Below are 16,776 nucleotides of genomic sequence, written 5' to 3'. Positions count from 1 at the left end.
ATTGAACTGCAGATCTCTTGAATAGTTTTTTATTGCTGACTTTTTTATGATTTTGCTTTATTTTTGCTGCATACAGCTGTTGGTTTTTACTGTAAGTATCTTGGCATTCTCTTGCTCATATTTCTGTATGATATTTTGTTTTTTAAAGGATGCAGAATTGAGTGGAATAGAAAGCAGAATTTTTTTTTCTCTTTATAAGATAGTTTTAACTGTCATTTATTCCTCTAGTTATTTATGCTATTCAATAACTAATGAAAATTTTTTTTGGAACTTTTGACCTAGTAGTACAAGATGAAACCTAAAGAATTTGAGTATAGAGAAAAGAAATTTGGAACTGAAATTTTTTTCCAAGTTGAGTTGTAGAATTTTTTTGCTTGCCTTTTCATTTGGCAGTACAAATCTTTGGTTTACTTAGTGTAGCAAACTGAATTCTGTATCGAAAGTTTGAGTTACTTTTGTTATTTTTAATTTATAAAGGAATATATAATCAGTTTTTTAAAGACTGCAGAGAATAAATAGGTATACATATCTCCATTCCCCAGAATTTACAAATGATTAATTTATGAATATATCCTTTTAGACATTACATTGTAGAAAAAGTGTGTGCTGTTCTCTTCACCCTAAATGAAATCTTACACGTAAGGATTTCACTTAGGAAAATATCTTGAATAATTTCCTATATCAAGATATAATAGTCTCCCAAAACAATTATTTTTTCCTTTTGGTAGTTCTAAGGATTGAACCAAGAACCTTTCACTGAGCTGCATCACTAACCCTTTTAATTTTATTTATGTACTTATTTACTTATTTATTTTTCAATTTTGAGACAGGGTCTTGCTGAATTCCCCAGCTTAAGCTTGACTTTGTGTGCCTCCACGCCTGGCTTCTACCAAATTTTATAAACAACTAATTGGATTCTTGTATCTGTTCTCCTGTGGGTGAATGTCCTGAGTTTACCTGATTATTGTCTATTATTGAACCACCATTTATTTTAGTCTTTTGAATTTTCTGAGTAAATGCCTTTGAGATCAGAGACTTCATCTCACTTATCACTGTGTCTTCATCACTTCAAATGCTCTTGATCGTAGCATATATCGGTAATCAATAATATAATACTGATAATTTTGCAGTTAACACTTTTAAGAGTGAAAGAGCAGCTTTTAGATCTTTTTTTTTAAGTTCGTTCCCCTTGTGCTGTGCAGCCCTGCCATGGGGCGCTGAGATTGGTCTGAGATGGATGCGACTGTGGTGGGTCACTGTGGAGCGCGCCTGGAAACCCAGCACTTGGGAGGCTGAAACTAGGAGGATCACTTCAAGTCCAGTCTGTGTAGTGAGACCCTGTAGAGCCTGCACTAAGTACATTTTTAAAAAAAAAAAAAAAATCCTCCGAGATACATGAGATCTCCTATTTATAGTGTAATCTCAGGTTTATACATTGATCCTTAAACAATATATAGTTAGTACCTTACAAAGTATATATGTGGAAGGTATAGATATTCGGGATTTCTGTTCTTTACTTCATCTACCTCTTATGGAATTTCTTAAAAATACAAATCTTAAGACCAAGACATACTGTGAACTTCTAGAAACCTTATCTGTTTTACCCTCATAATAAGATTTTATTTTTGTGCGCATTTTAACTTCATGCCTAAAATTTGAAATGATTAGATCACTTTTCCTTTTTGATTCAACTTTATTCTACCTTCATATTTATTTACTGTTCTTCAGTTAACATTGTACATCTGTCATGTACCGTACTAAGTATTACACTTAACGTACATGTTGTCCCACTATCATCGTGTGTGTGTGTGTGTGTGTGTGTGTGTGTGTGTGTGTATAGTATATATGCAACAGTTCTAAAATAGAGAAAGGTTTATACTGATGTCATTGAACAGAAAGTTTTTCTCTAATGTCTCTGTTTTTGAATTAAACATTCATTACCTTAACAGATTCATCAAGGTTTGAGTTACAGGGTACCCTTTGGCCAGTCCCATTTGCATATCTGTTCTGAAAATACCCACTGAAGCCACTTATTTATGTAACTATAGAGTAATATGACCTTCACTTGGGGAACAGATGACCCTAACAGAGTGTGTCTGTTCCAACCTGTTCAGCAGTGTACACAGCAGTTCCTTTGCAGAAGGTGTTATGGCAGCAGGGAAAGAGAACGTGAAATACGTGAAAATTCTTACCATGTTTGTGAATAAATTCTTCTGGAAAGTGATACAAGGGATAGAAACCATTCCTTTAAGGCCAGCCAGTACCACTTGCTGATGCTCAGCCTCCAGAACTTTAGTGAATGTCCAGTTCTAGAGACTAGCTCTCATTTTCCGGAAGAATTATAAGGAAGGTGGGAACGATATAGCTAATAGTATAATGTTTGATCTGATCTAAAGAGTAAAAGAGGATCACTAAAACCCTTTCTTTGATTCCTTTTTCCTGGCAAATCTAAATTTCCGCCGGCTTGCAGTCATTTTCTGGCACAGGGAAGAAAAGCGTTTTTGATTTGAGTGGATCATACAGTAATCTGGCTTTGATGACTCAAGTCTTTGAATATATCAAGGAAAGACAGCTTGGTGCATCCTTCTGAATATAGAAGCTGGGAGATAAAGCATTCTCCTACCTTGACAGTCCAAGAAGGTTTAGTATCTAGTAACTAAGGTGCCTCCCTGGAATGATATTCAGTTAAATCTTCTAGTACTAGGAGCCTGCCATATTTATTCCATTGTTCTTCTCTCTCCTGTCTTCTCTTCTTGAGACAAATTCCTGAATTTTTTTCTGTAAAAAATTAATAGTGTACATGATCCTAAGAATGTAATGCTGTTCAAGCAGAATAATTAGTTGAGTCACCAAAATCTCCCCTGCCAACTCCACTACCATCATTACAGACAAGGTCACAATAGCAAATCTTTGTAAGAAAAAAAAAATAAATAACTATTTTAGTAGGGGAAATGTAGCATTTGTTTATAGTAGCAAATCCCTTTTTACTTAACATTATAGCATTAACAATTAGCCAACCCGCTGTTACCAAAGGAAACACTGTTCTGGAAGCTTTAGCCAAGTTATGTGGTGAGAAAAAGAAGTAAGATAGAACAGAAAGAGGAAATATGAAATTCCATTTATGTGTGCCTTTCACGTGAACATTATCTTGAGGTGGAATTTATTTGCTATTAGCAGAAATCAGAAGAGTACAGGTTGTGATAGTTAACTAATGAGCATTTAGAACCTTTTGGCATTAAAAATAAATAGAATATAAAAACTATGGAACATTTACTTGATAGTAGACTTAAGTGTTGGTACCTTGTGTATTTCAGTAGGAAAAAGCAGAGAAGGTATTAAAAGGAATTTTTTGAAAAGAAGGAATATGATGGATCATTAAACCACTACCAGTTGCACAATCTCATCAGTAACAAAAGAAATGAAAAATAGAAGAATAGGGGCCAGGGAGATGGCTCAGTGGAATAAGTGCTTCCCTGGCAAGCGCAAGGGCCTGAGTTCAATCCCTGGTTCTGCAAAAAAAAAAAAAGCTAAACAAAACTAAACATTTTTTGTTAAACAGTTTTAAAATGGATGTGACCAAATTTGTTGTCTTACATTCTGGAATTACAAACTTCAACTTTTCTGTGGAGTATGTATAACTCCTCTGTGGAATATATGTTCTAAAGTCTTTGAAGATATGCATGTCTTATATCTCAGCAATTGTTTCTGAGGGGTTTTCTGAGGAAATAAACAGATTACCTGCAAAAGTTTATCTAGTTTGTATAAGGTGGGTGTCTATATCTAATGTAACTCATAATTGAGAATGGTGGGCAGTCTACATGCCTATCACTAGTGGTTTGGATAATTAAAATATATAAGATGGAATACTATGTCTCTATTAAAAAGTTTTATAGGTTCAATTCCCAGCACGTGAAAATAATAATAAAAGATAAAGAACAACCCTAAAAAAAAAGTTTTATAGAAGAATAACATCAGAATGTTTATAATTAATGAGAAAAATTATGGCTTTCAAATCATAATATGGTTCTAGTTTCTAATTTTTATCTTTGTGAACATGTATTAGTATTTTGTCACCTGAAAAGTACATTTTTGTTAATAAATGTAACAGTTATTTGTGTTAATCTCCTGCCTGAAATAGAAATGTCAGTAATTAGAGTCATTGTATCCCACTTTGTTTTTTGAAAAAATTTTCAAAGTAATTTTCTTGAGAATAATAAAGCATATTTTATATTTACATAGATATCCCTGATCAAGTTATAAGAGTTTTCAAAGCAGATCAACAAAGTTGCTACATTATCATCAGTAAAGACACTACAGCTAAAGAAGTGGTTTGTCATGCTGTTCATGAATTTGGCCTGACGGGAGCATCTGACACGTACTCTCTCTGTGAAGTCTCTGTTACTCCTGAGGGTGTCATAAAGCAGAGAAGACTTCCAGACCAGTTCTCCAAATTAGCTGATCGAATTCAACTCAATGGAAGGTGAATATCCTTAATTGTAGTTGTGTTTTTTTAAGATCTCACTAAGTAGAAACATCATGTTTTATTACTACTGAGTTCTCTCTAAATTAAAGTAGGGATTCTTTTTTCTTTTTTTGGGGGGAGGGGATTCTTTTTTCCAAGCTTTTGCTATATAAGTAGAATTGTCCGGCCAGTTAGATAGCTCAGTGGACTAAAGCACAGTGACCAGGTTTCTATCCCCAGCATTCTGTGCCGGCCCCGCCCCTGGTGCCCACTGAGATAGCGATTGAGACTGGGTGTAGTAGTACACACCTGTAATCCCAGCACTTGGGAAGCTGAAAGCAGGAGAATCACTGTGAGTCCTATCTGTGTAGTGAGACCCTGTACTAAATAATTTTTTTTAATAGAATTGTGGGGTTTTCTTAAGGGTTACTCTAGAGTGAGGAAAATAAAAGGGGGGCCAGCTTGTCAAAGTGTATGAGCAATCAGGATAAAAATAAAGTCTTAGAATAGCTGATATACTCAGTCTTTTTTGCAAAGGAAGAAAGAGTAACAGCCATCTTTATGTGTATCTGACTATATATATGTATTACCTTATAAATTTGTTTATGCTAGGTGTGGTGGCACACCCCTGTAATCCCAGCATTTAGGAGGCTGAGGCAGGAGGATCACCACAAATTCAAAGGCAGCCTGAGCTACATAACACGAGTCTGTTTCAAAAAAAAAAAAAAAGTTTAGAATATAAGTGTGCTATGGACAGAAGAAACTCATTTTCACAATTGTTTTTCTTTTTTTTTTCTTTTTTTTTTTTTTTTTTTTTTTGGTGGAACCGGGGATTGAACTCAGGTCCTTGTGCTTGCCAGGGAAGCACTTATTCCACTGAGCCATCTCCCAGCCCTCACAAATGTTTTTCTGAGTAGTTTTCCTTTTACTGTTCCAGAGAGCTGACTTTATAGATGTGTGCTTAGTAAAGTAGCATTATTGAGAATGACAAAAGAGGTAAAGTGTTTTTGTGAACCATACATTTATGATCAGTTTTATTAAATTTTTTTTTCCTTTTAGGTATTATTTAAAAAATAACATGGAAACAGAAACTTTATGCTCAGATGAAGATGCTCAGGAACTGGTTAAGGAAAGCCAGCTGTCCATGCTGCAGCTCAGCACCATCGAGCTGGCCACCCAGTTGTCAATGAGGGACTTTGACTTATTTCGTAATATTGAGCCTACTGAATACATTGATGACATTTTTAAGTTGGATTCGAAAACAGGAAATACTCACTTGAAGGAGTTTGAGGACATTGTAAACCAAGAGACATTCTGGGTTGCCTCAGAGATTTTAACAGAATCAAATCAGCTCAAACGGATGAAAATTATTAAACATTTTATTAAGATTGCACTTCACTGTCGAGAATGTAAGAATTTCAATTCTATGTTCGCAATTATAAGGTAAGTTTTTACAAATAGGTACAGGTGTCAGTGTGTGCTTTTTATGATAGTAAATATGAAGCTAGTTGAGTTTTTTTTTGTGTGTGGTGGGGTTTTTTGTGGGGGGTTTTTGGTTTTTTTTTGAGACAGGGTCTGCTATGCATTTCGGGCTCACTTTTGTAGCCCCCCAGGCTGGTCTTGAACTCCTAGTGATCCTCCTGTGTCAACCTCCAGGGTGCTGGGATTACAGGTATGCACCACCACACCCAGTTTTTATGAAGCTAGTTTTATTTATTTATTTATTTATTTATTTATTTATTTATTGGCGGAACCGGGGATTGAACTCAGGCCCTTGCGCTTGCCAGGAAAATGCTTATTCCACTGAGCCATCTCCCCTGCCCCTTTTTTATTTATTTTTTAAAGAGAGTACAAAACAGTATTAACAAAAAAAATTACAAGTCATGCAGAATTTCAGTTAACGTAGGGACCGGGAGATGGCTCAGTAGAATAAGCGTTTGCCTGGCAGGCGCAAGGGCCTGAGTTCAATCCCCGGTTCCACAAAAAAAAAGAAAGAATTTCAGTTAACAAAGTAATATGAATTTCACAGTATTTGTTGTAATGCAGTGTTGTGTTCCAGCCAGTTATTCATATTACCAGATACATGCATGCAAGAAAAAAATATGTAAGAAACTAAGAAGAGAAATGTACAAATAATTGAAAAAGGAGACAAAAGAAATTAAGCATTATTTGTTCCTTACCATGGACCAGCAGAAATGTCCAAACCATCCTGCTTGCATACATAGATATATCTCTTTTGCCCATTCCCTCTCCTGTCCTTCTCAGCTCAGTAATTCCTTCCTTTTGAATAGGTTCATTCCCTTTTCCCAGTATCTTCTGTACCCTTCTCTTTCAGGTTCTTACACTAAGGAGACAATATGATGTATGTTCTCTAATTGCATCCATTTACCTACAAAAAACTCAGATTTGTCCTGTTTTATAGCTGAGAAATACTCCATTGTATAAAAAATACCACATCTTTATCCATTCTTCAGTTGATGGGCATCTGGGTTGTTTCCAGGATTTAACTATAACAAATTGTGCTGCTGTAAACATGGGTATGCATATATTGTTGTGGTATGTTTTCAGTTCTCCATGAAGCTAGTTTTGTACCTAGGTCCTAAGTGCCTAGGAAGAGAAAAACTCAGTCTTTATTGAAGCATCATTAGGTATAATGTACTTTATGTCTTGGCTCTTGGGGTTTTTTTTCTTTCATGTCCTGTGATTCTTTTTTGAATGAGTGTGAATGAGTGTTCTCCCATTTTCCTTTTCCCATGTAAGTCATTGCACCCATTTTGGATGTGTGGTCTTTGTTGTCAGGCTTGGATAAACATGCACTGTACCTCACTGTTCTGACCCTAGAAAATCACAAGGGGAAGCTGACTGTGGTGGCACACATGTAGCTGAGCACTTAGCCGGCCTGAGCTACACAGCAAGACCCTGCCCAAAACAACATAGAAATATCACAGTATTGATGCTGTGACCTAAAGTTGTTATTTCGAAATAACAACAATAATAATAGCAACTGTTGGGTGAACCTTTCATTTTTACCAGGTAGTGCATGAGGCATCTGGATGTCTTGTCACTCAAGGAGGCGAGCCCATTAGAATCATGAGAGTCCTTTAAGATGTGTATGCCCCATTTATTGCCATAATGTCTCTCAAGTAAAGTTTTTTTTTAAGGGTAATAAATGAATAAATAAAAATGAAAAAAAAAAAAGATGTATATGCCCAGATAGCTCAGCTGACTCAAGTGCCTGCTCGGGCAAAGCGCAGGGCCAAGGTTCGATCCCCAGTGTGTCGGGGCGCACTGAGACAGCAGCTAAGACTGGACGTGGTGGCTGGTGCCTGAAATCCCAGCGCTTGGGAGGCTGAAAACAGGAGAAGCATTCCAAGTCCAATCTACGTAGTGAGACCCTGTACTAAATACATTAAAAAACAATAATAACCTTTAAAAATTAAAAAAAATTTAGAAAAAGATGTGTATTCCCAGGATGTATAGTGTTCATACAAACTCTCTCTACTGTCTGCTGCCTACATATTATAAAAAAAACAGTTTAGCAAATTTTCCCGTCATCCATCCCGTGCAGACCAGTAAAGGGATTCCTCTTAAAGCATATCTAATTTTAAAGCAGAAGGGAGCTGTGTTAGTTCCATTTAGAAGGCCATGATTTTGTATACAGCAGTGTAATTCTACTTTACCCAATGTCACCTACACTTTACTCTGCCACCTATTCATGTCATCCACAGAATTTATATTAATTTGCTCTTCTTGCTCAAGTAAGGTAAATATGGGCTTTTTTTTCTTCCAACACTGGAGGTTGAACTTGGGGCCCACACTCAGTCACATATCCCCTTACTTAGTTATAGTTAAAAACATTTTTGAAACAGGGTCTCTCCCAGTTGCCCATGCTAAGCTTAAAATTGCTTTCCTCTTCCCTCTGTCTCTTAGAGTGCTAGGACTATACACTTGCATCACCACACATGGCAAAATTGAAGTCTTTATAAGAAGTATTTAAACATGGCTCTTTCTGGTAAGAGGATGATTCTTTATTAACCAGTGGCTGTAGCTGAACTAGAGCTTTTAGGAATATTGAATCAGCTGCACCTGTGTTGGAATCCTGCCTGTCCCATTGTAGTAGCAGTATGTTGGTGCAAACCCTGAAGACATAATCACTGTGTACTGCAAAAACATCCTAATAAGAAGGAACAACTGAATGTATGCATGCCTGTGTGCATGAGCGAGGGATGGTGGCACACATCCATTATCCAGCACTTGGAGAAACTAAGGCAGGAGGATTACAAGTTCAAACCCAGCTGGGGCAACTTAGTGACTTAACAGAGTTGCAAAATTTTCAAAAGATCTGGAAAAATACGAACAAAAAATAAAAGGTGCTGGGAATATGGCTCAGTGTGAGCCCCCTAGGTTTAATCCCCAATACTATTTAAAAAAATAATAACTGGGTCCAAATTGGGAACAAACCTTTCTTGTATGCTTGCTCCATGATTTGCTTCCCCATTTGGCCCACATGTAACCAACATTACCTAAGCGACTATACACCTACTCTTATTGGTTAGCCATAGTTTTTGTTTTATTTTATTTTTTTCTTGGCTGAACTGAGGATTGAATTCAGGCCCTTGCACTTGCCAGGCAAATGCTTATTCTACTGAGCCATCTCCCCGACTGGTTGACCTTAGTTTTGTCCCACCTCACACCTACCTTGTAATTTCCCATTGGTTCAGTGTCACCTAAGCAATCTTATTAGTTAACTGTGTCCCACCTTGCACCCACCTCACCTCACAGCATTTCTCTAGAAAACTACCTTGAAAAGCGGATTTCCTGGGTCACCCACTCGGGACCCCCTTCTGTCCCTCTTAGAAGCTTTCTCTCAATAAATAATTTTCTTTCTTTAAAAAAAAAAAAAAATGGGGGCCGGGGAGATGGCTCAGTAGGATAAATGCTTGACTGGCAAACACAAGGATCTGAGTTCAATCCCCGGTTCCGCCAAAAAAAAAAAAAAAAAAATGGGAGCAAAGACATCATTGATAAATACAATGCATGGGAGACTAGAAATTTAGCTGTGTGTATAAAAAAACATTGAGTAAAGGATTTGAGAGAAACTAAATTTTAGTTTACTCCATGAAGAAAATTGACAGTAGACTCCCTTAAAGGGAGTAGAAAGGAAATTGTAGAGAATTTAAAGCCACTCCTTAGTGGTCATCTTCATTGTGGGCTACTGACAAGAGTCCAGCCAGAGAAAGTTCACTGTAAGAATTAGAGTAGCACAATTGTGGTTGGTCATTAAAACCAGGGTGGCGCATACCTATAATCCCAGCTTTCAGGAGGCTGAAGTAGGAGGATCTTTGTGAGTTTGAGACCAGCCTGGCCTATATAATGAGTTTAGTCTGAACTATACAGTGAGACTGTCTCCAAAAATAAAAAATCAGGGCTGGCCAAATAGCTCAGTGGATTAAAGTGCCTGCAAACTGGTGCAGGGGGCAGGGGTTCAATCCCCTGGCCTGCTGGGCCAGCCCCACCCCTGGGGCATGCTGAGCCTGCAGTTGAGACTGGGTGTGGTGGTGCGCAGTGCCTATAATCCCAGTTCTTCAGAGGCTATGAGCAGGCAGATCACTACAAGTCAGATCTAGTAGTGAGACCCTGAACCCCCTGTAGATCCTTCCCTAAAAATACAAAAAATAAAATAAACCATAAAGCCAAGGAAAGAGTGATTTGAGAAGAGGTGGTAAGCAGAAACCCCAAAACCCCAAGAAGGGTATGGGGAATGCCTGAGGTGTGGGTAAAGAGATTTGTATAGAGAACCTTTGTTACGTACTTACACAGTTCATGTGAAGATAATTGCTTTGTATTGTTTTCTATCCATGTATATCAAAGAACATACAGCTTTTCAGTAGAGATTGGGCAGGTGAATCATAAGTTCTGACTGGAATCAAGTAATATTTTTTGTAGTAAAAATAAATTTTTAAATAAACATTATATATACATGGAAAAAATCCAAAGTTCTGCATAGTAAAAAAGTAGGTGTCTGTCCCACTCAGTTCCCATTCCACCCACATTTTTCTCTCATATTTTGTTTTGATTTAACGATTTAGAGATTGTTATTTACCTTCGTATTGATAGACCTGTTTGATTTTTTAAAAATACCTATGAAATATTCCATGCTGTTGCTTTATATTTTTGTATAAAATTATCGTTTTTTCTCTAAGATAATACTCTACATTTTGTATCCCGTAGTTAAGATCAAAGAGCTGCCTTGGGTTGAACCCAGTATGGGCACTTACTAGTGAGACTGGGCTTCCTCATTTCTCAAGTGGGAACCGCAGTGGTTCCTGCCCCATAAAGCTGTTTCAGTGACTGTGCATCAAAAGCTCCACTACCTTTGTAGTATTGTAGTTTACATTACTTTCTTACTGATCTTGAGTGCCATTTTCTTGTGAGCGATGGAGGAACACATCTTACTTTATTCCAAATGGTTTATTTATCCAACTTCATTAATTCATATTTTCTCCTAAAATACAGTGTTATCTGTTGAGTACTAAAATCTTGCACATAATTTTACATCCATTTTTGGTGCTATTTTAGACCCATAATTTTGGGTCCGTTATCCCACTGATTCGTTTTTGTCTGCTCATTACGGTTTGGGCTGCTAAGACTTTGAATAGGTTTGAAGATCTGGTAGCAGTGCCAGCCTCTCCTTACTCTTCTCATACCTTCCCCCACTGTCTCTGGCATGGAGTCCCTCCACTCAGTTCTGTTAGAAAGTTTGTGTGTGTTGTCTTTGTGATCATGGATTTAACAGATACTTGAACAGCGGCTGTTTCATCCAAGAACACTTACTCCACTTGTTCAAATTTTCTTGTCTCTTCTCTAGAGTTTGTGCTTTATTACAACATTTTTTGAATCCGTGTTATCACTTACTGTTTTTATGAGTGGGGTCCTTATATTTTCTAACCAGTTTTTAATTCTGCCTGAATATGGTAATGCTCACAAACACCAGTTTTGTGCAGGGGCGTCTTACTGCATTCTTGTTTTTTAGTTAATGCTTTTGGGACTTTGAGTTAAGCAGTCTAATTTTCTTATTTCTTTCAAATATTGGTAACTTTAACTCTTTCCATTTATCTTTTTTTTTTGAGGATTTGGAATTAGTCTAATTTTCTTATTAATAATAATTTTAAATCATTCCATCCTATGGGGGGAGTATGAAGGATCGAACTCAGTGCCTTGTTCTTGCCAGGCAGGCACTTGTGCCACTGAGCTATCTCCCCAGTCCCCCATTCATTTTTTTTATTTTGTCTGTTTCTGTCTGCTGGTATTTTTATATTAAGTGATTATAATTAAGGGACCAATGAGATAGCTCAGCAGTCTAAAGCACCTGCTTATGCAGGTTTAGGCAGCACAGAGACAGCGGTCCATTCCTCAGCACCACGTGCCAAGCCAGCCTCGCTCCCAGGGTAGACTGAGCTGGCCACCAAAAAAAAAAAAAAGATTGTAATTATAGAACTCTGTGTATAATTCATGATTCTTACTGTTTTTGTAATATCTCTTCATTAAATATTATGGGGACTTTTAGTTGAGAAATATATTACACTTTTAATTCTTTTACTGACTTTCAAAAATTAGGAAAGGGGGTGGGAAGAAAAAAATCAGGAACGGATATCAGATTTAATTAGGTGATGCTTTAATATCTAAAGTGATCATAATTTTTCTCTTTACTGTTAGTATAGTAAATTATTTTAGTATTACTATGAGAATAAATTACCCTTCTCGTCGGACATGAGCTCCATATAATCAGGTAAATTTTATGGTAGAGTCCTTCGTTGGTTTGCATGGCTTAATTGTGAACTTTAAAATCAGTACTATGATGACTTGATAAAATTTGTAGACATTCATTCTTTATGTGCTGCAGCAGTTTATTTTTTTTTTTAACATTTATTTATTGTGTGTGTGTGTGTGTGTGTGTGTGTGTGTGTGTGGCCAGCTCAGCCCACCAGGGGGCGGGGCTGGCTGGCATGTGGTGCTGGGGGATCGAACCGTGGTCCCTGTACTTTGCCAAGCTTGTTCCAAGTAGGTGCTTTAGACCACTGAGCCATCTCTCCAGCCCCTACTGCAGCAGTTTAAATAGCACTGAAGATGATAATTACTTGGCTTGAGAATTAAAAAGAATTTACCAGTGATACCTTCTGGATCTGGTGCTCTATAACTTCTGTCATCTTTTAGTATTTTATATCTCTATTTAAGTGTTTCCTAAAATGGGTTAGCACACTTTTCCTACAAAGGAAATAGTTTAGGCTTTGTGGGATATTGAGTCTCTCTTCAGAAACTACTGAAATCTGCTACTGTTATCACAAAAGCAGCCCTAAAGAATAGGTAAACAAATGGGCAAGACTGTGTCCCAGTAATTTTATTCATGAAAACAAATAGTGGACTGAATTTGGCATTTGGGGACTCTAATGTGTGTTATGTTTTATCTAAGTTTTAGTTTTCATGTAGCATCGAGTAAATCAACACACTGAGTTACTTTTAATTTTGTATATCTACAGTTGTTTCCCTCATTTTTATTCTTGTGTATTTGACTACCATCAGCCACCACTCCTTGTTTTGGTTTTTTTGGACAGGGTCTCACTATGTAGTTCAGGACGGTCTTGAAATAATTTTGTAACCTAGGCTGGTGTTTGAACTCACAGAAATCTTTCTATCTCAGCCTCATGGGTGCTGAGATTACATGCGTGCATACAACCATGCCTGGCCTCACTCCTTGTTTTAAACAGTTTTAAACTATTTATTAGAGTCTCTTTCTTCTAATTTCTCTAGTTATCTCTTGGTTGAAGTTTGTTTTAGTTGGTTATTGACTGAAGGCTTTGTGGGAATGTCATCTTCTGAACAAACTCAAAGTATCTTTCTGGGGGCCAGCGAGATAGCTCAGCAGACTAAAGTGCCTGCTTAGTTTAGGAAAGCGCAGGGACCATGGTTTGATTCCCAGGACCACATGCCAAGCCAGCCCCAGAGTCCAGGCGTAGTGGCACCTGCCTGTAATCCCAGCACAGAGAAGGCTGAAAACAGGAGGATGAGTCCAAGCTGTGTAATGAGACCCTGTAACAACCAAATACATTTTTATATCTTTTCTGGTGTTTTTTAACTGAATGATTTTTTTTTTTAAGCTATGTATGAAGTCTTGACTAAACGCATTATTTGTTGGGGACTTTAAATAGAGAGTGACTTTTCAACTAACATTCTATATGGTTGTATAAGTTCTGAGGTTTGCTTGAACTTTTCTGCCCTGCTACATCTGCAGATTTGTAACTTTTCGCTGAAGTCATTTACCTTTATATAGATGTTTCTTTTCTTCATCTTTTTATTTCTTTCTAGTTCTATATCAGATTTTTCCAAGACTATGGTGTCTTTTCAGTCTGTGGTTTTTAATCTTCCCTTTGCTTCTACAAATTTTTCCAAATTGTATCTTTGAATATTATTTTCTTCTTTAGGAGTACCATTTATATAAATTTTACATCTCCTTTGTCTTACATGTCTATCACCAGGAAGCCAGTTCCTAACACTGTGAGGAAACTGGCCTCCTGTTCTTGGATTCCTTGTACTTTTGATGAAAGATTTCAGTCAAGACACATAGGTGATCATGTGGAAGTAGAGGTGGAGCTCACTATAAAGCTGGTATAGAGAGATTGGTGCCTTCAGGCAAGATGGTAGGCAGTGTCACAAAGACATCTGCACTGGGTATGAGTTGATAGCATTTTATAAGCACAAGAGTTAGTCCTGGGCTTCAAGGAACTCTGGTAATTATGTTCATCAACATCTGTCTTAGAACTTACTATGTAATATCAGTCTCTCAAAAATGTGTTCCTGTTTTCCAGATGATCAGTGTTCTCTCAGGAGCCTTAACCTTAAGAAACTTATGAAGGGAATTTAAATCGGGTCTCACAGGGCCAGCCAGGTAGCTCAGTGGCTTAAAGTGTCCACTTAGGCAGAGCAGGGATCAGGGTTTGGGATTGGATCCCCTGCGTGGTGTGCCAGCCCCGCCCCTGGGGCGTGCTCAGGTGATGATTGAGACTGGGCGTGCCTGAGAGTCTGAAAACAGGAGGATCACGATGAGTCCAGTCTGTGTAGTGAGATCCTGTAGACCCTGTACTAAATATGTTTAAAAAAAAAAAATCAGGTCTCAGCCCAAGGAAGGACAATCTTTAAAGGATGTTTAGCTTTCTGATATCATTAGGCATTGGATAGCTAAGAATGCTCTATACTTGTTTTGGAAATAGGAGTCAGATGGCCAGGTGTCAGAAGGAATGTGCACAAGGATAGCCTTAAAATACAGTTGTGCTCTGTGGGATCACTTAAGCCTCAGACCTAACAAATAATTATATTTAGTTGTAACTGGCAAACCGTGCTGTTTTGTTCCTCCACCCCTCTGCTTCAGGCCTGCTAATGTCTAACTGCCTGCCTAAGAATAGTTATCATTTTTTTTTCCAGTCCCTTTTAATTTTATCCATGTCCACTGATTACTTTATTACTTCCTCCGTGTCATTTATAGTATTTTAGCACTATTTTTCTCTATGTAAGCTTCAGTGTGTCCTTCATTTCTCTTTTGGTTTTATTTTTTCTTCTGTCTTTCCAAACTCTGCTAGTTAATTTTTAGCAACATTTCTTAACATATTTTTCCCAAGCTCCTCAAAAATTAAACTCTTCAAAAATTTTATTAATTTCTTTGAACTCATGCCCGGTTATTGGTTAGTACCAGTTTTGATTTTTTATTGTCAAGAGCATTGTTCTACTTTCTCTTTGTTTTCCTTGTATCTACATGTCATAGATACTTTGTTTCTTCCTTTTAAAAAGTGGAGGGTTTCTTGTATTTGCTATTTGCAGGAGGTAATGTGAGAGAGGAGTAAGGGCAGAATTTCTGGGCAGGTAGGATTGGCCTTGAATGTGATTGTTTTGCCCTTTAGTTTTTCACAGGAAATAGAATTTGGCAGCTTTAATGCTGCTTACAACTCTCTTTCTCCCTTCTGTCCTATCACTGTTAAACAACTTCCTACCAAAATATGTCAGTTTGTCTACTGGCTCATTCTCCCGGTAAAGAAAACTGTCAACCTGTGGTCTGTCATGTTCCAAATGAGGAATTGATTTTATCCTCAGGCGAGGTGTCTTGCTTGAGAACTGTCAGCTTGCATAGTTCCATAGAAAGCTTTTTCTGAGGTCATAGTTTTTCAGCATTTTCCATACTCCTGTTGGAAACTATCCTGACATGTTTAGCCTTTTTTTTAGTTTCAAAGAGGTAAAAGCTGTATTTCTGTTAATCATTTTCCTTGGATTTTATTGGGGTGAGAGAGTTCTGGGAAGCAATGAAAATCAAAAGTATCTTAATTCTGCATTTTAACCTCAAAAGTCAGAGAATATTTTAAATATTATGGTGTGGGTAAAAGTTTGAAAACAAGGATTAACAGAAAAAGAAAAGGTATATTTTATACACACAAACAATTCAATTGCCAACTTACTCATTGGGTGGTAGTATAGAAGTAAAGTAACAGGAAGTAATTAAAGCCTAATGTCATGAGTTCACTGCTTCCAGTTAGTGAATATCTGAGTTTATTTAAAGCACTACGAAGGGCCAGGGATGTAGCTCTGTGGCATAAGTGTCTGCCTGGCAATTGCAAGGTGCCGAGTTGGATCCCTGGTACCTAAATAAATAAATAAATAAATGTGCTATGGAAAAGGCGTTGAGGGCTGGTGAGATAGCTCAACAGACTAAAGCACCAGCTTAGGCAAGATTAGGCAAGCACAGGGACCACATGCCACACCAACCCCACCCCCAGGGTGGACTGAGCCTGGCCAGAGTCTGGGTGTAGTGACACACACCTGTAATCCCAGTGCTGGGGAGGCTGAAAGCAGGAGGATCATCACAGGCCAAGCTACATACTGAGACCCTGCAACATTGAACATCTTGAGATTTGGGGACAAGATTGGAATAGAGGGGTAAGTGGACAAAATCCCAGAGGAAAAAAAATGCCTATAATTAACAATTCTCAGCATTACTTAAACTACCTTTAAATGGGTATTGTTTGTATGCACAAGAGGGGTAGGGCAGTGATCCTGGGGTACATCAGCAGGTTGTTGAGACTAGCGGTTGGCTGGTGAGATTCTCACCCTTACTAACTCTATATGCTGGTGCCTGTGAGCCAGGCGGCTGCACTGAGGATGGCGATGTGTAATAAGGGTCATGCTTGGAGTGCCTGCCATCTTGGTCTTCTAAATATGTACTTCTTGTCATGACATACCATTTATTGCCATAATGTCTCTCAAGTAAAGTTGTT

At 37.7% G+C, this 16,776-nt stretch overlaps 1 protein-coding gene across 9 annotated transcripts in view; it reads left to right on the top strand.

Annotated features, from left to right (window-relative positions):
- Positions 1-16,776, top strand: part of Rapgef6 (Rap guanine nucleotide exchange factor 6) — a 223,318-nt gene that overhangs the window by 168,267 nt on the left and 38,275 nt on the right. For all 9 annotated transcript variants that reach the window (XM_004629326.2, XM_023713121.1, XM_004629328.2 and 6 more), the window contains 2 exons: positions 4,240-4,480; positions 5,522-5,905. In XM_004629326.2, the coding sequence (XP_004629383.1) occupies positions 4,240-4,480; positions 5,522-5,905 (625 nt within the window). The remainder of the gene's footprint in view (positions 1-4,239; positions 4,481-5,521; positions 5,906-16,776) is intronic.

Source organism: Octodon degus, unplaced genomic scaffold (assembly GCF_000260255.1).
Source record: "Octodon degus isolate 3935 unplaced genomic scaffold, OctDeg1.0 scaffold00029, whole genome shotgun sequence".
Lineage (NCBI taxonomy): Eukaryota > Metazoa > Chordata > Mammalia > Rodentia > Octodontidae > Octodon > Octodon degus.
Note: the sequence above shows the minus strand (reverse complement) of the source record. Positions and strands in the feature narration are given on the sequence as shown.